Raw genomic sequence first — 27,222 nt, 5'->3', positions numbered from 1 at the left:
GGGGCTCAAAAGGCTCACCCAGAGGGCTTCAAGGTCTGGTTAATCTGGTTTAGGCACAGGCTGATAAATCCAGAGCAACAGGTCCTCAAATCGACCGGCCATCTCAGAGAGAACCAGAGCAGCGTCCTCTGAATTCCCCCGTTAACAGCAGCTGGGAGTGCCGACCTGTGTCACCGTGAAAGCAGAACGCTGGCAGCTTACACGAGCCCAGCCAACCCCGGGACGCACATCCCGGTCGAATACCTCTTTTATGAACAATTACGAGGAGGGGTGTTATTGTCCCTGCAAACAAAGATTTTGCAATCACGACAGTCACGCAGCACGACCAGACTGGGGTTTTTCAGTGGATAGCAATGGAAACATCTGATGGAAGAACCACCCCAAAGGCCCCTTTCCTTCATCCTCCAGTCTACTGCACGCAGGCACGGTGCCAAACGCTTACCTGGGACAGGACTCTTGCTCGAGTTTACACTCTGAGCCTCCGTGCTCTCCTCCAGTTGCCCATCTGCCTCTGTCTCTTCCTTCTTTTCAATATCTTTTACCTCTTCATTAAGAGTAGTTCTTGTGCTCTCCTCTCCTTCTAAATCTCCCTGAACAACAGGGAGGGCACTAGGAGATGGAAGAGGAGGTGGAGAAGGAGTTGTAGTGGTAACAGCAGCAGCAGCAACAGAAACAGGGGGAGAAGGAGGCGGAGGGGTGGGAGGTGGGGTGGGAGGAGGAGAGGGAGCAGCGTGAAGAGCACTGGAAGATGGCACGCTTTCCACTTCTGCTGGAGGTGCTTCTGGTGTCTCCAACTCAACAGTCAATGGCGCAGCTTCCGTCTGGGCTACATCTACTACGCTCTCTGCAGCAGTTACTATTTCACTAACTCCGTTCATTTCATTAATTAGATTAGTACTAGCAGTCACTGGAATATCACTAGATGCTACACTACTAGGCTCCTTGCACACCTCGGCATCAGCCTCGTCCGCTGGCGAAGGGTCTGATGTGTCCGTGCAGGGTGCGGCATTAGATATAGGCATTGCCTCCTCTTTTGGGGAAGCGAGTTCACATTTCTCCTCTGAGTCAGCTGTGAATGTGGATTTACTAGAAACGGTGACAGCAGCAGCAGAAACGACTGCGACGGGGGCAGCTGGGGTTGGTGATGGAGCAAGGGGAAGTTCTGCCGGGGTTTCCACTGAGGTGCCCTCGGTCGTCTGGCCAGCTTGATCTTTTTTCTCCCCAGTAGGTTCTGGTCTGAGGACTGGAGAAGAAGGTTTTAATACTGGATCTGGTTTTGGCTTCTCTTCTGCGAAAGGAACAAAAAAATAAAAAAAGGCAGCGTTACAAACAGCAAGTCAACTCCATTTTCCTTCACTGCATCTGTCTAAGGCTCCTTCCCTCGGTTCCCCTTGCCTGTATTCCGCCCGCTATTCAAGAAGCTCCGAGGAAGGCACCAGAGGCACCTGAAGCTAACCTTGGCATCTCAAGGAAAAGTCCAGACAACCTGCAGCCGGCAGATCTGAAAGCGTAACCGCTGCTTCAATTTTTCTGAATGTAGCCTTTGCGGTAAATGGCAGTCCTTTACCGCAAAGGCACCTAAGTATGTTATAAAATGTAGATTTTATTTTTTTTTTTGCAGAAACTGCTGCTGGAAATAGAATTTTTCTTGACAGAAATTACAGAAGACAAAAATATGCTTTAGTTGGATTCTGCCTCAGAGGAGCCTGGGGTTGTAACAGGTAGCGCCAACCTGGAGCCAGGCTCTGCCGCTGCTCCCCCCCTGTGAATCGGGGAAATCGCTCCCACGACCAGGGAGAGGCCGTTCTCTCACGTACACCATGCGTCACGCCATTACTAATACGTGAGATGCACCGCGTTTATTCTTCCACTTGTTGCTTCTCAACTCCATCACCCTCCAGCGCGTCAGACTAAGGGAGACAACCCCCCTTTTTTTTGTTCTAGACTTCAGCAAAGATACCTTTTTCCCAAAGAAAGGAAACCCAAAAGGGATTTCAGCGCAGCTGCCACCGAAGGACAGCACCGTTACCTCCTGACGTTTGCGGGCTAAGGGTATCGAGCAGGGTGGGAAAAGCACGGCAAAATACGCACATGTATCAAAGCAAACCCCAGACTACCGTGCGCAGAGAAGTCCCTGTACTTATCTTGTGATTAGCCACAGACTTTGCATTACCATCCCTCCGTGACCATCGCGCAGCTCCCAGAGGTCTGCTGCAGCTCTCTTTACGCACTTATTCCCACTTCTTTTGAACAAAATATGAGCCAAGATCCTAAAAGACCCTTCTCCCGCCTCCGATTCGATGACAAGACGTAGACTGTGAGATCTTGCTTAGGAAAGGGCCTCTGTGCTACAGCTCTGCAAGATGGAGGAGATGGGTATCTCTCAAAGCCAATCATACAGATGGCAGGGACTCAACGGTCCAGTTCCTAATCATCATCTCAAGGTTTGTTCAGCCTTGAGAAAAGGAGGCTCAGAGGGGATCTCGTCACCGTGTACCAGTACTTAAGGGGCAGCTACAAAGAAGACGGAGACTCCCTTTTCACAGGGAGTCCCATGGAGAGGACGAGGGGGAATGGACACAAGTTGCTCTTGGGGAGATTCCGGTTGGACACGAGAGGGAAATTTTTCCCAGTGAGGACAGTCACCACTGGAATAATCTCCCCAGCGAAGGGGTTGGCTCGGCCACGTTGGGCACCCTCAAGAGTCGTCTGGACAGGGTGCTGGGCCATCTTGTCTAGACTGGGCTCTTCCCAGAAAGGTTGGACTAGATGATCCCTGAGGTCCCTTCCAGCCTGGGGTTCCGTGATCATTATAAGGGGTGTCAGCTTTATCTGTCCTCAGGGAGCTCTGCTCTGCTCCCTCAAGGCTTTCCGAGCACTGAAGCAACAGGGAACTCCTTCGGGACACTGCCGCAACAGCAAAAAGTAATCCTGGAAAAGCCAGAGGCACAAACGCTGCTGTTCAGTTAGGAAACTGAAGGCCAGAACCAACACCAACTCATCAAAATTCATGTAGAACTGCAGAGGTATGGCTTTTCTTGGTCCTTCTGAGCTCTGCTGGCTTTTCCATTTGGGGCTTATTCAACAGATAGGCTGAAGGAAAAGGGTTTTTGAAGGAGAACCCGTCCGAAACCACTTGGAGCATCAAACCCCATCTTTAGGAACAGCTGGAGCAATGAAGAGCTGTGCTTCCAGCCGTCGACAGCCCCAGCAGCGTTACACGGAGGACCACGGCCAAAGCAGTAGTTTATCAACTTAATGAGGCACGTAGGGAGATGACTTTGGAGGAGGATGACAAATGAGGAAAAAAGATGGGAGAAATTATCCCAACAGCTGATTTTGATTCTTAAGGCTCCGTGGAAGAAAAAGGACTTCGGAACTGCTTTAGAAAAGAACATGTGTCACCTCCTAGTTCTGGAACATCCTTTACAGACAGCTCATGGAGCATTCTTGACATTTACAGCTCGCTATAAACAACTGCCTGGATATTCTCTCTCGAGTCAAATGAGATTGCTCGGGGAAAAAAAAAAAGGCATTTGAAGTGTCTACAAAAACATTCCAAGGGATAAAAACAGAGCAAAAACATCCAACTGCATTTCAGAACCAGTGGTTCAAACACACTTTCTTATAACTACACCTTATTTGGGGAATACGTCAGCCACCGATACAGGCTGTGTGTGCAAAATTCAAGGAGAAGAGTCATTTTAGGAGGGGGGATTTCAGAAGAACGATGAGCAGATTTGGCTAATGAGAAGCAAATCTTAACTTGACTGACCGTCACGGAGAACAAATCTAAAAGTCCTGGCAAAGGAACATTCATCCCTGCCAACAACTACAGAAATGGTCACGTGAAACAACATACGGTTGGGAAGGGAAAGCTAAAAAATCAATGCAATTCATCGCAACTGAATCAGATCCCTTCTCCTAAATATGCCAAATCATTCCTCACATTATATTTAGAAAGTATTTACTGGAAGCGTGAGGCCATTCAGGAGGAAAGCTTCACTCCATCAACAGATATTCTTTAAAATCTCCAGATAAATACAAATCTTGCAAACTTACTCTTCATTAGAAATACTTTTACCAGCTCAGCAGGACAGATGCTTGCTGTCTCCTCCAAGCAAAGACATTAAAGCTAGAGAGGGAGCTGCCTTGCTGGGTGGTCGCGGTGGCAAAGACTGCCCAGAGCGGCGGACGGGGACGATTTTACGGGATACGGGACTTCGATTCTGCTTCGCCGTGTTTATCTGAAAATAATCGCTGGGCTTGCTGCCATTTTTCCATCTTTTGTCCCGATGCAAACATTCGCGAGGCGGTACTGACGCTGGCTTCGCAGGCAGTTTTTTGGAGCACACGTTACTGAGTCATAGTGTCAGCAGAGGGGCTGAAAGTTTTCCAGGCTTCAGGATCTGACATTAATCTATTTTCCACAAACCGTGTTATACATTCTCCATGCCTGGTACATTGCAGGATTGGGAAAGAAGTTTTTAAAAAAGAAATATAATAATAATAATGCTCCAAACATCCCACTGAACCTGTGTAAGCGGAGTAAACGTGGACAGCTCTGATTTCATGTACAATTATACCCCGTTACATCTTCTGCACCAGCTGGGCCTGCAGCCAGGTTCCTGCGTGCTCTGCCATCAGCTTGACCTAAATTCTCCAGCAATATCCTCGCCTTCTGTGGCCCTGCTGATATATATGCACCAGGGGCGCCTATAGGAACGACAGCTAACTGCTTGCCCCCAAATAATGCTACTTTTCAAGGTATTATAGCAGCAATTCCCATGTTCCTCCAAATCATATATAAAGCCTGAAGCCTGAAAAGGCAGAAGCTGCTGTAAAAGCAGCAAATGCAAACTGCTTGTCTTTTAAAGAAAAACCAAGGCTATTAAAATGCAACACAATCCCAAATTCAGCCTCGCTAACGGCTTCAACGCAAAAATAACAGGGACTGCGGATACTCGCAGGGAGAAGTAACAGAGGCCGGGTCTGCCGGCACAGCACACGTGCTCCGCTCCCGACCCCCAGCCCAGCGAGCGGGCCAAAGGCTGCGCGCGGTTATAAATAGCTGCAAAACGATCGCTGAATACCACAGAATTAGAATGACAGCTTTATACCAAATTTCAACGGATGCAAATGAGCGCACGAGGTGAAGGGCACATGGGAGAATCCGATCCACAGGATGAACATGGTGGAGGGGTCTTAAGGGAAGCAATAATACTGGTTTTAATAAACACTTGCTTAAGAAAGCCATGCAACCCTATCTGCAACTATTTATCTTCTGGAACGAAAAAACCAACATCAGGCACAAAGTGAAAAACAGTTTCAATACCTTGGCACGTATTTCTGGAAAGATGTGCCTCCCCTGGTCACTTGGGAGGGGCCTAAATAAATAATTTTCACGGTGTCTAAACTTCCTTCACCTTTAACTTGCCCTGTCCTGTGACTGACACCACTGCTGCTCTCCCCCACCCCAAGGCCACAGTCGAACGCTAATGGTGTTATTTCAGGGCTCGCTCTTTCTCTGCAATGCTTACATAAATGTGCTCTTTAGCAATTTTTGGACTGGAACAAATGTTTGAATCTTTCTGGGATGGAACGGAGATAAACACAGGAAAGCTCATCAGTGTTAAATCCCAGTTCAAGCCCTGATTTATATTTAAACCAGCACAGTCAGACCTGTGTAACTACTTAAATAAAGACCACTTACTTCCAGTTTACTTCCAGTTGCCTACGAAGGGATTAAGTTAAAGGGAGACAGGGAAGAGGGAGAAAGACCCGCTTGTCCTGGAAATACAAGTTTTCATACGCGAGGTTGGAACACGGTGATGTAACGGGCTGGATTTTATGGCTCAGCATCAGCTTGCTTGGAAGGGCAGATGCATTTTGGTGCCTGCGACTCAGTCATCAGTCGTTCAAGTCCCAGTGCCACCAGGCACCTCGGCGCGCTCCGAGCGCGTCCCTGGCCGCGAGTGGGACAAGAGCACATCGGCCCAGGGGAGACACGGACCTGGAGGAGCAGCCGCGCCGGAGCTGAGCAAGGTGCAGCTGCGAGCCGTGTTCGGCCAGCGCAATCGCAGTCCATTCGATGTATGTTAAGCCCCCCCACAACTTTTTCAGGTGACGGATGTCCAAGTTTTGCACAAAGATCTTGACAAAGCCACAGTCCCGCTTCAAGCGGGAGATGGGACCAGATGATGTCCAAAAGGTCCTTTTTCAACCATTTCTAGACACTGCAGCAGTCTAGAGATGTATCCGTGGAACAGTTTTCACTGAAGGAAAACCCTGAAGCCTACATTTTCAGTAAATTTTAGAATCTGATGCCAATTAGCCTCGGGGATACTCCCCTTTACTTTCAGACAGCCACCACGCTGCTATTTGGATCTGTCACATCTGGGGCATCAGAGGCACCATCTTTTCCTCTTTTCTACCTCTGTGCTTTTCTGGGGCTTAGTTTTCCTCTACCAAATACTCTGAAAAAAAGAAAATCTCGGCAGGCCCAAAGTTTACAGGCAACGCTCACGACTGGAGGATGGGGCTTCTCAACTCCCACGTGCACGCGGCTCTAGGCAGAAGCCCCCAGCGCTGCAACGCGGCCAACAGCCGGGAAGCAAACAGCGGCGCCGACCTGGTATTACAACGCCAAGTGTAAATGTGCGGGCGTAAACGCTTAGACGTGGCACTTCAGGGCATGGTTTAGGAGGCCACAGGAGTGTTGGGCTGGCGGTTGGTCATGATGATCCTAGAGGTCTTTTCCAACCTTAAGGATTCTGTGAAGTCCGTTAACACGACGGCAGTACACACATCATTAGCTACGGCTTTTTAATGGCTTTTAGGGGCTATAAAATTTCAGTGTGAGGAGAGACTTGGCACGCTCCATCCTCCCTCCTGGGACATCTCTTCTTTGAACAGGTTAAAGAAATCTCCCTTCAAATGTATATTCTTAGATATGAGAAGAAAACATAATGGCTTTTAGAAACTTCTTCCATCTGTGCCATTTTGACTAAAGTCAGCAAAATCTGTTGTAAGATAATTTGCACACTAACGTTTTTTTTTCCTGTAGGACAGGACACACAAGCAGCTCTGGAGAAGCCATAGGATGCTCTGGTTATGCGCCGTCGCTATGGCTGTTTGTCCAAATGATATAAAGCCTCTCTGGCTAAAAGCATTTTACTGACCTTCGTACACTTGTTTCGGAAGGGTGGCACAGGGGCGAGAGAGGTTGACACTTCTAGGTGCTCTGAAACAACGCTTAGGACGTACAAGCTTGGATACAATTATTTTTAACCAGTTTCACATTGGCAAATTTCAATTAATTCCCTTAGCAACACATTGTTAAAATGTTCCACTGGAGGAAAAGAAGTCCCTCCCCTCCTATTTCTGCTGACTCCTTGTCTCCGTGCCAAAAATATTCAAACTGAAACAAGAAAGTAAAAAAAAAAAAAAAAAGACTAAAAATAATCAGGGAGGAAATATCCATCAACAAACCTTGCTTCGGGTTGCTAGTCGCAGCGACAGGGGTGCCGGCAGCGAGATGGGTGTTCTCCACAGTCCCATAAACCACAGGGCTGTGCTCGGGGACCTGGCTGGACAGCTGCTGGGATTTGAAGTACAAAAAAGGGTGATAATGAGCGTGCGAACGTAAAAACTAGCAACATGGAGCACAAGCAAGCGGGGAGACGAGAATGGGGTGGGAGAGAAAAGAAAGACAAAAGGCAGGGAAAATAAAAGAGAAAAGATACACAGACCGATTGAATAAATTCAAAAGGTACATGGGAAAGGGAGGGAGGAAAAGGCAGCAGGAAAAGGGGAAAGAGAGACGATTTCTGTTAACAACAGCAAGAAAGAGACAGCACAGCACAGTTATTAACACACTTCATTCTCCAAATTCTTCTTCCAAGAGCAGCAGAAACGCTCCTCTGCATAGTCTGCAAAAGTCAGATCTACACCAAGGCCCCCGGACCCCTCCGTGATGTAAGTTTGCTTTCTGGACTTGTCTCCTTTCTCGACTTGGCAGTTATTTCAAACACCTTAGATATTTTAATACATATTTTTGTACTTTTCTATATATTTATAGGGATGTTCATATGCACCTATGAATAGTGTACATAGGTATCTCTATGCACACACATAGTAACTTGTATTGCAGTAATAAAATCTGGATTGGTTACACCTGTGTGGTTGTATGAAAAAACCACCCAATGCCTTCTGCAAACAGACTTACGGACGGTACCTGCTGGGTAACATGAGAATAAAACCGACTGTGCATCAGCCTACAGGAGAGCAGGAGGAGCTGGCTCCCAATCAATGCGGAGGGAGCCTGAGATTTCCTCTATATAAAACCAAAAATGCAAGACCAGCAAAGTCACAAGACTGAAAAAGCTACTGGCTATTGCAGAGGCCGCGTATTTTAACTACGCTCCCACCACTAATGGCACAAACGATGACTTCACTTGTGCTCACCAGGGCCTGATAACGACAAAACTCCCCCCCCTCAGTATCTCGCCTTGGAATCTAATGAAGACCTGGGTTAAGACTAAGTGACTACATCAAACTAAAATTTACAGGTGAAGCACTCGTGTGCATTAGAGTGACCATCCACTGGGCAAGCCAGCGATTCACATTTGCAAAATCCCCTTAAAACGCATCAGGGGCCACGCAAAGAAGAAAGTGGGGCTAAATTTAAACATAATACTCTACAGTGGAAAGCCACACAGCGTTTTGCAAGGGGCTGTTGTTATCTAGCCGTACACCCGTGCTGACTTCTCAGATCTCCAGGAAAAAGGATTTTTAAACAATCAAAACAAAGCAGAGTGCCCAAGACACGGGTGTCCAGTTCCATCTTTCGGACAGGCAGTTGGAAATCCATGCAAAACTTCTTTCCCTAAAAAAAGAAACTCTCTGGCAATCTGCTCCTCTTCCTCAGACTCTCTTTTTCTCTCATTCCCAGCTTTTTCAGCTACTGAATCTGGACAGTGCAGAATAAAGAGTGAAATATCGTCAATACACTATTTTTCACCATTTCAGGCAAGAGAAAGGTAAAGGAGAATGTGAAAAAGCACTCCTGGAAAAATCAAAATCTACGTGAGCGGCGTGAAAGGCTGAAATTTTATTTGGGATTGCTCCTTGTCCAGGACTGAGCCTGATGAGACTGGCTGGACTCTGGATGAAGAACTGCACCCCGACCTCCGGCCAAGTCTGAAGGAAGCCAAAGAAAACACAGTTTTACAAATGAGCCAGTTTCAAGGCTTTTCCCCTCAGCCTCAGTGGATCATTAGTTTCATTTTATGAAAAATTTATGGATAAAAGCAGAGGGGAAGGAGAATGTGATAAGGATCGCACCGACCAAGTGAGACTAGCAGACAAGAAATCTGTAAGCCTGGAAACTCCGTGGGTCAGTAAACGCGTTTTCCTAGGAAATCTGGAAAACACTCATTTATTTTGTGGGAACGATAAAAGCAAAGCAGTATAAATGGTACTGAAGGAGTGACTGTCACAGGCTCCCAGCTTCAAAATGGAGCATTTAGGGACTTTCTAGGAAAAAAGTCCCACTCAAAATTGCTCTCATGATTTATGATGCCAAAAGACCTGCTCTGTGCTGTTGCACCCTACCGCGGTCCATAGACAGAGCAAACACAAAACATGGCAAACTCATCGATACTTGGAAGAGGTTTGCCAGGAAAATCAGAGCATTTCTTATGCTTTAAAAGGTGAATCTTCTCTGTAAGTCAGCGCCGAGCAAATATTCTAGCCAGGTTCAATATGTGGTCCCGGGTTTTATTTATCTTCCCATCAGAAAAACAGAGTGTGAAAAATAGCGTCCTGCTAGAAACGTGTAAGTAATACCTCCGCTTACTGCCAGCTTCTCTTATGCAGGAACTTTAGAGCATTTTAGCAATTAAGCAACCACTGCGGAGGTGCTGGGAAGGCTCCACCTAAAGCACCTCTCGGTCAGTGACGCCGACTACAAAGCAGGGGATGGGAAAAGCATGGAAACGGCTGAAACCACGCAGCTTGAGGCTTGGCAGCAACGCTCGTCTTTTGGGCAGGTCCAGCATTTCCTTGACGTTAAGCACTTAATCTCCTGAGAGAAGAGGGTGCTTCGGGCTTGTGGTATCGAAGTTTTCAGTTGTCTTTGGGTCAGTTAAAAAAAAAATCCAAATATACGGGGTGGGGGGGGGGTAAGAAAATTTCGAATCAGGCAGCACAACAAGCCTTAGTATTATTATAAAATCATTTTAAAAAAGTAAAATTTGTGACAGGGGCTGGTCTACAGTGGTTCCTACACACTTCTGGAGCAAGTTTCTCCCTCTGTGGTTGTGTTGTCGAAATAACGGGATTAGACAACCAGATACTGGCCGTCAACACAAAAGAAGTGTTACTAGACTTTAACATGCTTTTAAAATACCATTGGATTGGGAGTCACTTCGATTGGATGATGCTTCGTCAAGCCCAGAGGTTGCATGTTCGCATTCTGGGTGTTCAACCCGACGAAATCTCATCAACCCCCGCCCACGTGCAGGCCTTGACTCAACGGGGCGGTGGAGCAAGACAGCGGCCACGATGCTCCCCTTGCACCTATTCCAGGAGCTGCCCTGACCTGGGAGCATTTCAAGAGGCAGGTATTTTCCCATGAAGCTCACACCGGCTGTTCACAGCTTTTATCAGCTGGGAAAGGGAACACAAAAAGCCCCAGCACGTTTCAAGCCAAGTTATGGCTGAATATTTAAAATGTACTGATTTTAGACTATTCAAAATTACAACATCCACCACTACTGGAATTCAGCCACTGAGCATAGTTATTAAGGCATCATCTAATTTCATCCAAGATACTATGCTTGTTCCAAAGAGATGAATCAGAGATGCTGTTGGGATGATAACAGACTCTCCTGGCTTAAGCAGGCTTAAATTTTCAGTGATGTTACACTAATGAACTTTTTCTGGTGAGCTCTATTTCAGAGCTCTTCTGTGATTAACAAAAGTGGTTCCAAGTACCTAATCAAAACGAAGCCTGGATATTAAACAATGAAGTATTTGCATACCTTAGAGTAGATGATTGGACATCACTGCTGTGCTCTGCATATAAATTACAGCTGATAAAAATCCATGCTTATTAACCTCCTCTTAAAAAACATCTATTTTGTCCTGTCTGACTTCATCGTAGTGTCTTAAAATAGATTTCAGAATGCAAAAATGATGCAGGAAGTGCCTGGATTAGCTGCACCATGCATAAACACAACCTGAAACCTGGCTGTTTTCAACTCTTCCCCACTTCCAATGGGGAAAGTCGTTTAGCATGAAGTAATGGGAAGAAGATCTCACCAACACTTCAATGTTCTACATCACTAGTATGTTCTCTCAGGGAAAACGCTTAGAAAAACGTTTAATTGATTCTATACGTGGCCAGCTCTCGGCTCTTCTCTCCCTCCAGCTGCAGCTGCTAATCATCAGACCACTCTCTGGCAGAAAAACAGCTTTTCCAGTCGAGCATTGCAGTCCTTGTTGCAAACCCACGGCTGGCCGCGAATTGCTCGAGCGTGGTGCCTCGCTGCTGCTTGCCCACGACGGAGACCAGGAGGAGAAAGCAGGTGACCAAAGCGACCGGTGATGTCGTCGTGTGACAAGAGGGTTCGACTGAATCAGGGCAACGGCCAAAAGCCGTAACTATCCCGTTGGTCTCAGCAGAGGGGAGATCTGCAGGCTGGGCTCTTCATCTCAGTGATCCCAGGTACACTGTTACTGGCTCAGCTGTAACCTCAAGGTCTCGCTCCAGCTCAATGGGTGTCTCAACACAAGCTCGTGCTTTCGCCTCGGCACAGGACAGTCAGCAGAAAAACTGTCCAGATGCAGAGGGGAAAGTAAGGTTTCAGCTCAGGAAAGGCCGTTCCACCTAAAAGCTGGCAAAAACTAGTCTCTGACATTAAACAGGGAAGAACTTAGAAGAAGAAATTGCACCCCAGCCTCAGCCAGGCTCCGATCTAAAGCCCACCCATCACTCAGAGAACCTTCCTGATATTTATTGTCTTCTTATCAGGTCCTAAGACGTGGACAACAACCTCCAATAAAACTCAGCCAATTCCCACGGCTTGTGCCAAGCCATAGAGTTTCTCCTTCTCCAATTGTTCAAAAACATTTGGGTTTAGCAGCCTGTGGCTTAGCACCATCTCTCCCAAAAGAGAGGGAGAGCTCAGACGATGTGTGAAGCAATCAGCTCTCCGTCTCCAGTGCTATGGGGAGATCAAGGAGGCATCACCTCTTCCTGCTGCAGGTGGGGAAGAGTTGGTCAGAGGAGAGAAATCATCTCCTCATGAGGTAACGCAGCCACTTCCAGCCCCGTCGGTTCATGCCGTGGTGGACTTAAGTTCGCGTCGGGACTGCTGGTCTGTAAGTCTGAGCGCGTTCTTTTCTTTTGGCCCTGGGTCGAAAAGGACTAGGACAGACCTGGATTTCCAATCAGTTTAATTTCCAGATATTACTCGTAGACTTCTCAGGCTTAGAAGGGGTCAGAAACTCAAAGATGTGAAACAAGGATTTTTTTTTTTTTTAAGCTACTTATGAGCTAAGGAAAATGTCACTTTGGGACATTTATGCGTTTTCCTATGTCAGAAAAATGCATTTTTAAGGTTGAACATGCAGAGACCACATCTCTGCCGTTTGAAGCTCTGTGATAAAATTCCTGAGCTACAGTCGTTCTGGTGACTCCAAAGCAACGCTACTAAAGCAGAAAGACATTAATATGGACAATGATGCAATTGAAGAGATACAATCAATCACATGCATGATACCGATTTTCCTCAGATACACAAGACACTAATGGAAATGTCACATTTCTCACATATATATTAGCTCCTCCTTTAACACTAAAAGCCTTTAGCAGATCTAAAAACTACTGCTGGTAATAAAAACAGGGAGAGGGAACTTGTAGCAGTGCTTCAGCTCCACAGTTTATAAGCTACAGTAAAAATGACCAAACTTGGAGAAAAATAATAATCCTTGAAGAACACGAACAATTTTGGACCATCCAGGTGTCTGAAGCAATCAGTGGTGTGGATGGGAGATACAGGAATTGACTCTAACGAACAGCAAAGCAAAGCAGACATCACTGGGAGAAGGCTTCGCGCCCATTTTGTTACCTGAGGTGGAGTAGGCGTGGAAGTGGGTCTCACGATGGGAGGCGTTGGGTTCCTGCTGCCCCCTCCAGACATTATTTCTTCTGTTATGTCTTTGCCCCCCTGGTTTGGATCCCGGATTCGGATCTACAGTATTGAACAAAGAAATAATTCAAACAAGTCTTCCCGTTACACGCTGTCCTTGGGGTTTATGGAGGGGACAGCGTGCACAGGACATAATTCCATTACGCTGGGTAGGAGATGCTCTGGGTTGAGCTGACGCTCTGCAGGAACGCTGGAATGCGGTTTGTTTCAATAACTGGCAATGCATGGTATGTCATCCCTTAATCTCAAAACCTAATTTACTCAAAACGCTCATCAACCACACCAGTTAGCTCTAAATATGTGCAACCCCAGTGCATGGCCCTGTAATTCAGAATACGGTCTCTACTTCTGGAAAATAAGCTTACTGCAACTGGGAAAATTTAGCAGTTCAGCTACAGAACTACGCTCGCCAGTTAGCGGCAAGCACAAGAATAAAAAAAAGGCCATGTTTTACCGTGATACGGAATTCAGTGACCTTGCCAACCCAGCTGCTGGCAAAGGGGGAAAGCAAATCTGCTCCGTCTCACTGAATAGGGGGAACAGTCAAGCTGCCTGGGTTCATTTGGAACAGAGTGTTTAATCTTCAACATCAGAATTGGAGATAAACCTGATGAAAGAGCTATCATTTGTCTGTCCACCTTCCCAAAGGCTCTTGGTTGGACTCGCTCCATCGGTTGCGTGCCGAAGTCCCCACTGTGCTGAGCGCAATGCACAGCCGCAAGGAAACCCAGAGACGCAATCCTTCCGAGGGCGGGGGCGCCACTGGAACCGCCGTGCTTCTTTCAATCAGCAACATATGAAGTCATTAGCTGCAGAAGGGTTTTGTGATTTGTCAGCTTCAGCATCGTGTGGTGTCTTCTTGACTCTTTGGGTTACGAAGACAGTACAATGAAGACTACACACGGTACTTTGGATGTTGACAAGATGGGGTCTTCTCTTGTTTTAGCAGAAAAACTTCAAAAACGTTCAATTAACCACAGCAACAAGGACTTACGAGTTGGCACGAATTCCTACCCTCTCCCCCTCCTGACAAGTAGTCAATAGCATTAAAACTCGCTTTCCCTGCCTGAAAGCTTGCAATACTCAGCTAATGGTGCACGCGGGTGTGTGTACATTTAATTTTCCTTCAATTTCTCTCATCTCTTCAGTTGCGACACAGATTAGCAAGTTGAAATAGCACATCCAGAGAAAAGCATCTCATGCATTTAAAAAGACCTTTTGCTTTTCCGCTTCAAAGAACTTAACTTCATTGGCACGAAACCGGTTTAACCACTGCTGAGTGTTTCTGAACATCTTTACATTTCAAACGGCATCAATGACCCGCCCATGTCATGTCGTGCTTTGTGTTTCGGACGCCGAAGAGAGACTCCTCAGGACTGAGGGGGATGGCGAAGAGGTGGCAAAGAGGAGTTGCATCACCCTATGCTGACAGCAGCTACACAAAAGGCCTTTCTTGCAAGCCCAGCTAAGGCATCGTTCAGTTCTTGCGGTTTCCCAAACCAAGTGTCGTCTCAAATTGCCTCCAAAAACATCAAAAGATACAGATATTCTGCATTTTGAGACATACCCCCCCCGGAAACAGTTCTTTTAATGTTTGCAAACCACCCTAACACACACAGTGCTGTGAAGTCATTTCCTTCGCAATCGTTCAGAACCAACTGTTCATTCCCAGGTTCGAGTCTGCCCCTAACTTTTTCTAAGTCTTACACTTGCCTTGTGTGTCTCTGCTATTCCCTACCACCATCCGCCTGCAAACGGGTTTAAATTCCATTAACCTGCGTCTCTCAAATTCTGACCAGTGAATTTGGAAGAGAGGCAATGTGGCCTCCAAACCTCTACCTGCTTTGATAACGCCATGTGTTCAGGTTCTTTCAATCCTGCAGGTATGTCCGCAACTTACTGTTTTCCTACTTCTTCCAAGGCATAATATTGAACAACGTCTTTCTTGTCAATTTGAACCAATTCCCAACAGTCTCCCAAACCGATCCGAGTTTGTTCCTTCCCACCTGGCTCTGCGGTGTAACTCTAAGCCGCAGTGCGGGCAGCCCAGGATCCCGGGCCTGGCGAGACGATGCTGCTTTTCTTTATGTTCGTTACAAAACTGGCAAAAACATTTTCCTTTTTGACTGGCTGAGGGGTCACAAACTCAGAGCAGAAAGTCCCCATAGAAAACTGAAAATCAGATAAACGTTGCAGCATTGTGCAGTGTTTAATTACACTTTGGCATGAAAGGTAAGACTTAACCTCTCTGTGAAGGTAAAGCTCAATTTTAAGCTTAAGATCATCATAATTTCCTTCAGCCTTAGAACCAGGACAATTCTCAGAAGGGATGTATCAGTTAACGATGGTCACTTACCGTTTTTTTCTCCCTTTTAGCTGGTGGAGGCTGCTGCTGCTGTGTAGGCACTATGATGGGTGCTGACTGATACACTGGCTGACTCGGGTAGAAAGGTGTTCCTGGGAAAGGGCGACACGATAGAAACAAGAGCGAAAAGATCAGTTCACTTGTTAATGAAACAAAACCAAGCGCAGGAGGTAAAACTGGCCACCTACTCCTCCCTCCCCTCAAAAACTAGAGCTTCCAGCTTGCCACCGGTCTGTGTTCTGCTCTTCCCAACTTCCACTAAAACAGAAGCTGCTACTCCAGCAAGACAAGCCAATAAGTCACTTCTTTTTTTTCCTCTGTGAAAAGAAAAATTCCGATCACGTGCATCCATTTCTGAGATGCTGCTGAAATCACCAGGGCATGAAAAGAAAAGTGGCCCGTGCTTAGACTCCTTTGACTGACAAACAGGTGGGTTTGTTGCTTGGGTTTGGTTCCCCCCCGCCCTTTGTAAAGAAATTCAGTCAAACCATTACAAAGAATTTGCAAGGTCAACTGTAACCTAGTTTGAAGCACAGCCAGGAAATGTAATTACAAGCAATGTTCTTCTCATGCTGCAACACAAAAAAAAGCACGACCACGGTTATTATTGCAAAATTACACGGCATTGTTGATTGCATTCATAATATCCAATATAGTTTCATTATGCTTTCCTTTATGGAGTAAGACTGGCCCAAAATGACCGAGTACTTAAAAGATGTGCCAGGCATCGATAAAAGCGGCATAGCAGCGCCGGCTTCTCTCTGTGGATCAGGTATCAGGTGAACTTGTAAGATGGTGCTGCTTTTTTTCTTTCTTCTAAGCTTTAAATGGGAATGAAAATCTGTGTTGCGCGTCTGTAACCAGAACGGGAGGTTATTGCTATCTCAAGCGAACGGTGAAACGCAAGAAAGCAAACGAAGCCAGCCCAGCAGAGTCTGATTTGCAACTTCAAAGGCCACGTTCCTCAAACTGGGAACTGGAAAGCAGAAGCTGGGCGCAGGCTCCCTGTCTGCACGCCCAGAGCAAGAACTCTGCTGCGATAGCAGGCAGGTAGCTGGAAGCGGAGAGCATTGCACGGCACCGCCATCAAGCTGCTGAAGCTCAGCCTGCTGCATTCACTCTCGGATGCTGCAATTAAGGTGGCCTAAATGATGCAATAAACTCTTCATTTTGAACTTCACGGTATGTAGCGTGACTTCAGGTCTGGCCTCAGGGCACAAATGTCTCCGTCAGCGTCCCCACCGCTGAGAACCCTCCAGCCTCTCTCCTTAGAAACAGTGATGAACTCTTCCAGCGAATGCTCTGGCCAAGCTGGCCAGGTGTACCACGTGAGTTTGCGTAACAGGAGAGGACAGGAGCAAGCCTGGGAGCCCTGCAATGCGCTCATTATCTTGATCTTTAGTTTCCTAGAAACCAGATCTAATCAGATAGTCTGTAACATGATCCCGGCCAGAGAGCAGCTACAGTCACTCAAGGAAGGACTCTTCCTTTGTGGAAAACACTTCCAAAAAAAAAAAGCAAATCCCGAAAAGTCAGAGTAACTTCTGGGAAGAACTATAGCTTCTGTGGCAACAAGCCAAGGCATATTTCAGTGCGACGCTCTTTGCTCTGCGCCCTGCCTTTTGATCCTTTCACTTCAGCGGCACCCAAGTTTTATTCTCCCTCCTTTCCGTTCATCATTTCAAGGCCTTTCCTAAGGCAGCATGGAAACTCGCTGATGGAAAAGAGAACAGTAAATTGCAAACCTCAGACAGTTTAAAAAAATGCACTGTCCATCTTGACAAGTTTTGCCTTCTGCTGTATCTTCCCTTATCACCTCCTTTACAGCCTGCCGAACTGCGGTGATTTTGACGCCTAGCAGCCACGCTGGCTACGACGTTCTGAGGTTTATGGGAAAGGCCACGGCCAGCAGCATTATCCGGGCCTGTACTGCACATTTAGTTGTCTCCCAACGTCACGAGCAGCGCCTGGTGGGAGACGGAACATTTCCAGTCCCTATATAAAAATAGCAGGGAAGCAACAGGAGGGAAAGGTGGACGAGTACAGGCAAACCTGCAATCATCCTCTTCCTCAGCTAAACCTTCCCTGCCTGGAAACGCCCTGCGTGACGGAGGGCTCCAGCTTCGCCCACTGATGCTTCCCAGACACAGCAACCTAAAACCAAGCTGGGACGGAAAGATTACACGCCTCTGTGCAAGAAAGCAGGCGCTTTCAGGAGTGGAAAGGAACCAGAAGGGAGCTTTATCCAAATTACAGAAGCAAAGACAAACGGTGCCAAGCAAGCAGAAAGTAAGAAAGCAGACCTGTAATAGCAGAATAAAATAAGAGTACTGGGTAATTTCCTCATTTAGTGGATCAGATTTAAAGAGCCATTGCAATATTTCATCTCTTTATTTTTTCTAGGATAAGCCAACAGGAACTAGCTGCCTTAAAATTGCTTTCCCTCCTTTTATTCAGAAATTGCATAACCAGGTCTGAAGGCTTCATGGCAACCATTCACAGTAGTCCCATTAGCTCTATATACACCAAATAAATAAATAATTAAATAAATAAAGAAGAAAGAAGGAAAAAAAAAATAGCCCAGACCTTTTAAAATGGTAAGCATGGAAGCAACTGGTGCTTTTCTCCCCTTTAAAAGGAATCTGTGTTTGTGAAGAGCAAACACGCAATTCTGCCGGCGGCACAGGGTTGTCGTTGTCTGTGTGGAAGGCAATCATTCACTTCGATGCTCTGAAATACCAACAGCTAAAGCCGCACGGAAAGCTGATAGTATCTCTGCCCCCAACAGGTTACAGAATGCATGTGGGCAGGTAGCAATCAGACTGGACAAAACACCTCACGTTTGATATCGAGAGGTGAAAATCCTTTGAAAAAAAAAAAAAAACGAAACCCATACAACAGGGTGATGACTAGAATAATTCTGGATTCTGGTGGACTTTTCAAATCTTCCCACAAGTGAGCAATGGAAGGTAAATTTTAAAAAGTAATAAAAAAGTGATACACGTGACTGCAGGATTCCTAATTCTGCATCTCATTCAAATACAGCTCGCAGGAGCTGATTTGTTTTACGTATCAAAACACACATGCCACAGAAAACCCCACAGGGGACTGTGATGTAAGTATGATATATATTGTACCTGGCAACACACTGGAAGTTATTACGAAAGGACTTAATTACTTATATGTAACAGATGACTGCCAGGAGGAGAGGCGTCACGGGACAGTGGAGGACAGTCACCCCCCCGTTACACGGGATCTGCAAACTGGGACCCAAACGAGGCAGTTGTGAGGCCCTGGAGGAGCCCAGGACCAGCGAGATGCAGACAAGAGGGATGCCCAGCACAGGACATGCAGCCTCTCAATTTTTAGATGCAGCTTTGAAGCTCAATACCCGGAGGAGTCAACCAAATCTACTGAATATAGCGTGCCAAACAACCACAGCACACGCAACAGTGCTGGGCGATCTCCCAGGCCTTTTGCTTGAGAAAAGACAAGGCCAGGAGCTGCCTGCTGAAAGGGCAAATTTCAGCCTGTGCACGGGTTACAAACTCTGCGACTGCACTAACTTGATCTTTGCAGCATAAGACCGGTGAGTCAAACCGCAGGGCTTGTTCTTCTCCCTCGCTAAATGCCGAACAAGGAACGCAGGGATAAGAAACATTCACTGCTGAATTGCTGTGAACGTGTTCAGGGCATAGCTCAGTGGAAACCAGGGCCTCCAGATGTATTCACAATACCTTAATAAATAATAATGATCGAGCAGGGAATAACAAATAGCCGCTATTCTTGTTCACATGTGATCGCAGGTAGCTCTGCGAGTTGCGGCCTTTCCTTAAGCACTCGTTCAAACAATACTCTCTTACTGTGAATTTTTCAGGAGTGAATAATAAGGGCTGTGACACAACCAAATTGAGCAGCTATTTGGAGTTCAAACAAATGCTAATCCATTTTGCTATTATAAATCTTCAGCTTGACAACAGAAAAACACACTCAGAAAATACTTTTTAAGAAATCTCTGAGCAGAACTTACCATAGGCGTTGGGGAATTCCCCAGGACCCGGTCCTGGATAAAAGGGTCCCGGTCCTGGCGGCTGAACAGGATACTGCTGCGGGGGCCCGACATACGGAGGGCCACTGTGACGATACTAGGAGGGGAAAAAGTAACCCTCAGTTTACAAGGAGTTGGGCAACTTCATGCTGTTGCATACAGAACCTGTAACCGAGCCCCCCCCCCCAGTCAACAGGGATCTCATTATCAAGCCGATTAATTACAGATTCAGAAATGTTACTGTCAAAACAAGTAAGCAAGGTAAGCTCTGTCACCTACAGACAGGACGGGGGGACACGAGAGCTGAAGTAGAAAACAGTCACTTCCCTGATTTCAGCAATATTGGGTTTTTACAAGGCCCAAGGTTTTAGACTAACTGTAGAGCTATTAAGACAGTTCAGATACATTTATAGCACTAAACATTTTCCAAGAGCTTAGTCTCACACCGGTTTTGAGGAGAACCTCAAAAACTAGAAGGGTGATTTATTCTTACTGCCTCCATGCACAGAACAACAAACGCTTCAGGCAGAAAAAGGACAGAGGCTAAATACACAACTGCCAGCTTCATTCCCCCTCCCTCCCAGCTCTGCGGCAGGTTTTGAGAAAATCCAGACGGGGCAGACGCTGCTCTGCGGTTCCTTACGTGGCCGGACAATGTATTTTTACCTGTGGTATACAGTACTGGGGGCCCTGAGGCATCGGGTAGGGCATTGGCAGGTGATTAACCATCATGATGTGCTGGTTGGTTTGATACACCGCAGTTGGCGTTTGCGCACCAGGACGGATGGAAGGGCTGCTGTTCTGGATGGTAGCTCTTGGAGGCTGTATCTGAGGCCTCTGAAAAAACTAGGGCAGGGAAAGGAGAGAGGAGAGAAACCAAAGAACCGGTCAGACTTTCTGGGAAAGAATTTGAAATTTCATTACAATATTATAACGCTACTTCCAAAGGTTTGCCACGCATTCGGAAAACCGCAGGACAATTTCTGTTTGTCTGGAAATCATGCTATAGCCTTCTATTTTACAAGATAGAAAAGAAGGTAAGAAACTTTAAACTCCAATAATTATTAGTTTGTATCTACCGAATTACACAGCTCAACTTTCAGAGCAAACTTTAGAAAAATTCTTTTTGTCAAATATATTTTTATAAGGTGGGTTGACTGCTCAAAAAGCCACCTTTATAAATTTGCCAGGGCAGTAAATGATCAGGGCAACTGTTCCAATGTATCTCCAGAAGAGCTAAAAAGGCAGATTTTTACAAAGGGCAGAGGCGCCTCATGCCTATCCTTTATGCAAACTGAGCTGGGTGGCTTGTCTTGCCCTCTGTTTTCAGAAAGGTGGCAACCTCTTCCAGGGTGGCACCAAACTCTTCTACCACGTTCGCATGAAGTGATGCCCCACGCGGATGGACCAGGTCCGGGAAACCAAGCAACCCGCTGGTACACGCTCCGTTCTCAACCCTTACGCGCTGGGAAAGGCATCAGCATCCACGGTATGGAGCATTCATGGCACTGGAAGACCTTGCTCTGGAGTCTTTGCAATCTCGAAACTCAGTCGCTAAGATATGCATCAGACATTAACGCATTCACTAACGGAGTAATGATACAAGTGAGAGAGACACTTATGCCATGCAGAACCAGGAGTTAAAATTACCTGTATAGGTCTGAATCCTCCCTTCAATAACGAAGCAAGAAAGCAGCAGGAAACAGAAAGAAAGCCAATGGAACAGCTTACAGATCAATAGGAAGGAATAGGATATAACATGCACCCTAATTGCACATAATTCCGTTCATCTTTCTATCCTGCTTTGACTCAACTCTTACAGAAACAGCAAGAAAGAGACACTGAACTGGTACCAAGGACTCTTTTACCAGAATCCTAAGGCAGGGGTCAGAAACTCATCAAGAAAAGTTTTATATGGAAGTATAAAAGTTAAAAAACAAAATTTTTAAAGGAAAAAAAAAAAGAAAAAAAAAAGAAAAAAAAAAAAGAAAAAAGAAAAAACCCCAAACCATGATTAACTGCAGGAAATACGACACTACAGAAAGACTTTGTTGTTTACTCTGCTCCTAAAACATGAAACATTTTTCCTATCTGGCCTCTCTCAGTGATACAGAGGCAGTATATAAAGCAGAAACCCCTGCTCAGATCATGGATTTGACCTCCACTTCGGCACCAAGACTGGAAGGATAAGAAACGCCACGTATTTAATTGTTAAGCAAAGAAAAACAAAAATTTAGGTCCTCGTACATCACATCACAGACTGCTGACTGATGACGTCATTCAGTGCAAACCGTCTGCGAGTAACTACATCATAAGCGAGCTTGTCCGCCTCGGTGTTCGGCGAATGGAGTAGGGCGGAAGGAAGCTATGATGCCTCTAGACTTGACGTGATGATGAACTTAAAATGGTCATTCTGGTGAGGACTTTATGACACCTAAGCTGTTCCCATCCCCAGTGATTTCTCCAGGAAAGCCACGGATGACTCCCCATCTCAGAAATCAAGATACCATTAAGATGAGCGTCATGCTTTCACGCCCAACCCTGTGAATCTGGATGAAGAGCTGTCACTGGCACACTGTACGGTGTGACCCGAATTCGGGGAAGGCAGCTCTCTGGGGAGGAAAGGCTGGTAGCGAGGGTGCAGAAAGAAAACCAGCAGAGCAACACACTGCCACGCTCCTGCGTTAGTAAAAGTTGTGGGGCTGTCTAGACGTGGGGGAACTACTCGAGTGTTGCATGAAACAAGGGCACATTCTCACATTCATGGTGAGAGTAACTAGAGTTTGCAATTGGTCAATACTCAAAGACACCAAGAAGTGCAAAAGTCCTTTCTTCTTTCACTGCAAATCGCTGAACAACGACTACTTCTAACCTGTTAGCAGGTTACAGCAGAAGTGTCCCGGGGGGTGGGAGGGGGGAAGCCAATAGCCACCATGAATCTGTATCTATGCAGAGGGAAACTGGGCTGGAGGTTGAAGCGAGACCCGCCTCTCTCCTGACAGTAACTACAGCCACAGGGCAGCACGGAAAAGCCTTTGCCGCAGAAGACGAGAATCCTCCACCGGTGCGAGTCACAGACGTGAACCCTGGTCCTCTCCTGCTGCACCCACGTAACCTGCTAATAACGTCACTGAACCCGTCGAGGGAAAACTTACAGCGACAGAAACTCCCGGCTTACAGATAGCTTTTCACCTCTGCCGCTGGTAACCGGCGCCTAAGAAACTCCATTTCGTGGAACAGAAGCCGGCGCTCTCCTGCCGTAGCAGGAGGAGGAGAGCACGCTCTGCGCACCACAACAGCTGGTGTGTTGCACAGGCTTGCTCTTCCATCAAGCATTGAACGCCACCATGGCAGCGCTAAGCTCTTCTACAGCAGGAGGACCCCCTCCGAACAAGAAACCCTCGGTTAAAAAACCCAACCTCTCAAAAACAGCTCTCAAAAACCTCTCCAATACTGCTCACACCATCGCAGAGGTGGCTCACATCCAGACATGAAGGAAAAAGGAGGAGCGTTTGACCACTGAAAGGAAGATGGACACAGTGAGGAGAAAAGCAGATGCATTATTCCATGCAACAAGGCCATCGGGAGCTTCTGGAAGTGCCAACCAGAGATCCCTCCGGCAAAGTTTGAGGTACTTTTAGCTACTCCACTTCCCGTAAGTCACACTAAAATTCTCGAGGAAACCAGGTATCACCAGAGCACCGTGCATCTGATTTGTACGTGGGTTGTACTGTTCAGAACAAGTATCATCTGGCTGGCAAACTGCTTTACACTCCATCCTTGTTCCTGTCCCTCCAAAGCTAAGCTAGCAATATTTAAAAGTCGTTCTTAGAAATGTTTCACTATTCTGACTTGATTTGCTAAAAAATCCGCCTTGCAAGGTCGAACGGATGCCTGCACAGACGACGCTTTTGAGTAACGCTGATGATGCCCCATGGGAGAGCACCAGGAGATTAAAATCTGAGACATTTTGCCTCAGTTTCTTCTAATAAGTGCAGGATTTGGAGTGAAGAACATACAGGACCCACTCAGGAGCAGAATGAAGGTACCCCGGACCACAGCAAGGCTTCTGATAGAAACCCTTTGCTACATCAACCCTTCCTTGACTACTTCCTTCAAAAATTAAGTCCTGCTACATCTAATGATGGTCAAATTAGTGTGAAACTTGCTACACAGTCGTTCAGCTACCAGCAAGGACCTGAGCCATGGTCCTCAAGTCAGGGCCCCATCCCTTATCTGCCCAGCTCTCTTAGGGAGGGATTTCTTGGATCGTTTTGGACTCAGTGTTACTGGTTAATAAGGTCTTTAACTTCTTCCTTCCTAGGGTTGCTCCCCTGATACACTTATAGAGGAGCACAAGTAAACCCCTCTCAAACATTGCTTTTATCGGCTGCCTCAAGCTCAACTCTTTCAGCCTGCTCATTTGATAAGTTTTCATCATCTCGGCAGCCCTTCATCTACCTGCTCAAGGAAGTCTTTCTGGAAGATAAGCAGAATTGCATACCCGCTCCAGACAGGGTCTCCCCAGTACTTCCCAACAGAGCAGTAACACCTCGCGGGCTCAGCTGGAAATAACTTGGGTGGTTCATCTAAAGATTGCGTTGCACAGGTTATTTCAGCTGATGAGCTCCCACTTTGCAGAATAAAAGCTCTCCTGAAGTACAAGGGCTTGTACCCTGCAACGCTGCATCACGCCTCGCTTCCATCACGCCAGTCCTCCGAGCACAGCATCCTTGTGCTAGCCACGTTTTCTAGCTGTGCACTCATTAAGTTTGCTGCAGACACCTACCTGCTATTTGTGCCAGAGTGATTAACATGAATATTAAGGAAATCCACTCCTAACCTCCTGCCTACCCTTCTCAGCACTACCCTGCCATTTACTTCTTAGTCACTCCTTAGACATACGTGCCTCAATATCTTTTTATTAACCATCACCTTCTGCTTAATTTTCTTCCCAGATGACCCTGTGTCAAAAGCCCCTTGAAAGCCAGCCAGATAAGATACCGTCATCTAGAAAAATCGATGACCAAAGAGCGCACCCACCTCCTTCTGATAAACCACCACTGCAACTTAATTGTTTTTCTATTTACTCTGTATTTCTAAGCCATCACTTCCAGTGAAATGTTTGTGGAGCACTTCCTCTGTGCTCTAAAAGCTTCACGGAAAAACAAACTTGTGGTGAGAGCACTGAAAACAAAGCTAAGCTTTGCCCATCGAGCGCAACGTGCCCAGGCACCCGTCTGTTTTGTTCTACATCGGCTCAAGGCTGGCAGCTGCGATGGGTCCACAAAGCCCTGCAGAACGTTGCGGAGGAAGGAAGCAAAAGGAAAATTCAACAAGTTGCCATCAATGCTAGCAATTCAAATAGCACACCCGAGCTCTCCGCTTCAGTTAAGCCTCTCGCACCCTGAGACAGCCCTCTTACTAATCTTTCGTCTTTTTGGTCCCACCAAGAAGGCTGGTGGGACAACCTGACCCTGACCTGGCGGAGGGAGGAGGGGGTGGCTGCCCAGGCAATACAGCAGGAACCACGCCTGCCTGCAGATGAAAGTCGGCACGTTGTATTTGATCTTTCGAACTTCAGCACAGGCACCGGGGCTCAGCTGAGGAGCTGCAGCCTTGAGGCATAAAGATCTGGTGCCAGAAGCAGGAGCCGCAACAGAGAGTCCACAGGTCCACGTCTCGCTTCCCCAGTGGCCACCAGCAACCTAGTGCCGCGCTCTGGGCCCAACACAAGACTTGGGTTTCCCCCTTGCCTCAGGCTTTCCCAGTTTTGTTATTTGCTAAATGATAAAACAGGGAGGGGGAAAAAACCCCGTTTTCTGTCAACCATGGGATTTAAAACTGGTAAGTCTTTACCCCCTCGTGGACAAAGACAGAGAAGTGACTACGGCAGCCGTTTCTGTTCGCTTTCTAACTTGAGATACCCCAAGCAGCTACAAAATGATTAGTCTTGAGTCAGCTGAGGGAGTAACTTCCCGACCTCTCCAAATCACAAGGCTTTTTAACAACAGTACACAGCCAAACCCAGTTTTCTGTTGTATAAGCTGTACCCAAAAGAACTCGAGTAACCCCAAGCTAAAACTGGAACACACTACACCAGCAACCTCAAACTGAATTAGTCTGCCATTACCAGTAAACTAATCTCAAATACAATTACAAGTCAGAAAGAGAACTATGACATTTCAGTTTATACTAGTTATTTCTGTTTTTAATTACATCGGCCTCTTCTGAGCATCCATTTTAAAATAACCCATACGCTCCTGAAGTCACTTCTTAAATTAAGGGTTATTCTACATTTTGGACTTCAGATTAGAAGAAAACTGCTATTTTCAATCGTGCTTTGTGAGGATCAGAAGCAACAAAGTGACTCAAGAGCCTCACTTAAAAAGATAAAAAAGGGATGCTCCGTGCACAAAGTGGGAAACGGAGCAGGACGCCGCGGCAGGGCAGCGGCTGCGCCCACTGCAGCGCCTGGAGAGAGACACAAGGCGACAGCATATTTCAAAATGCTGCCACAAAACACTTAGCAGGGCCCATTTTCTTTCTCCTATAAAGTGAGACTTCTCAGCCGTTTCTCAGGCAGCTGTGTTGCTGGAATCAACGCTCACTGATGCACATTTAACTTTTAATCAGAACCACGGCTGCTGTTTTCATTTGACTTCAGCCACTGCTAGAACAGCATCCTAAATCCCATTCTAGCATTTTCTCTGATACAGAGTTTGATTACGCTTTCCAAAGCATCAGCTGACTACCAACCACCAGGGCAGGCGTTCCCACCTGAAAAGCTGCTTATAAAGTTGCCAGTCAACTTCAAGCACTTAAATCGTGCTAATTTGAGTACTTTAAAGATCGAATAATTACAGGAAATAACATTAAAGAACAATCCATTATTTGATTAAAAAAGACACAGAATCAATACGAGGCATATGTTAATAAAATCACACTGGGATTGACACAGGAATCGTTGCAAACCTCATCGTGCTGCCGCCTCCTTAGAAGAGCGTATTATGTTGTTGCAAGAAATATTAGCACCACTACGGTCAATTTACTTATTTAGTACTTTGTAGGTTACCGAATCTCAAAGCCTGTTGCTTGTTACACAATTTAACTATTCCAGCACGTTAAAGGTCTTCCACATGAGAATAATAATTTATTTTGGCCTCACAAATCCTCTAAGGTTCGGGATGAATCTGCTTTGACAGCCGTGACCCTCCTGCACGTGTCAGTGGCAAAAATCCCCCTCTCCACCCCCCAGTCCGCACCACGGGCAGAGAGAGAGTTTTGGATTAAAAGAAATAAACAGCTCATCTACAGCCCAGGTTTCTCTGTGCCTCTCCCGATCCAGATATAACTGGGAATAAAGCCTGAAATGTTTTTCTAACAGTGACAGCTTCTCTCAGATAATTATAAGCAGACTTCAAATGTAACCGAGTCAAAAATCTAACTGCAGCCCAGTTAAATATGTAGTGATAAAATCAGGAAAACACTTGGAAACCACAAGTTTTTACCTGCAGGCAGGGTCATAACTGGGTCCAAAAGAAAGTTTTAAATCAAGTTGTGACAGATGGTGATAGAGTCGTACCAGTAAA

The 27,222-nt window shown here is 46.4% G+C and overlaps 1 protein-coding gene across 13 annotated transcripts in view; it reads right to left on the bottom strand.

Annotated features, from left to right (window-relative positions):
* EIF4G3 (eukaryotic translation initiation factor 4 gamma 3) overlaps positions 1–27,222 on the bottom strand; it is a 152,259-nt gene that overhangs the window by 47,379 nt on the left and 77,658 nt on the right. For 8 of the 13 annotated variants that reach the window (XR_012663736.1, XM_075114075.1, XM_075114081.1 and 5 more), the window contains 6 exons: positions 20,297–20,476; positions 19,613–19,727; positions 15,574–15,674; positions 13,137–13,259; positions 7,492–7,600; positions 443–1,288 (listed from right to left, as the gene is read on the bottom strand). Coding sequence is in view for 12 of the 13 variants with exons in the window: in XM_075114075.1 (XP_074970176.1) it covers positions 443–1,288; positions 7,492–7,600; positions 13,137–13,259; positions 15,574–15,674; positions 19,613–19,727; positions 20,297–20,476 (1,474 nt within the window). In the remaining variant the exon portion in view is untranslated. Of the gene's footprint in view, positions 1–442; positions 1,289–7,491; positions 7,601–13,136; positions 13,260–15,573; positions 15,675–18,168; positions 18,203–19,612; positions 19,728–20,296; positions 20,477–27,222 lie in introns of those variants that run through there. The other 5 variants (XM_075114085.1, XM_075114076.1, XM_075114080.1 and 2 more) reach the window with 2 other exon arrangements.

Source organism: Phalacrocorax aristotelis, chromosome 19 (genome assembly GCF_949628215.1).
Source record: "Phalacrocorax aristotelis chromosome 19, bGulAri2.1, whole genome shotgun sequence".
Taxonomy (NCBI): Eukaryota; Metazoa; Chordata; class Aves; order Suliformes; family Phalacrocoracidae; genus Phalacrocorax; species Phalacrocorax aristotelis.
Note: the sequence above shows the minus strand (reverse complement) of the source record. Positions and strands in the feature narration are given on the sequence as shown.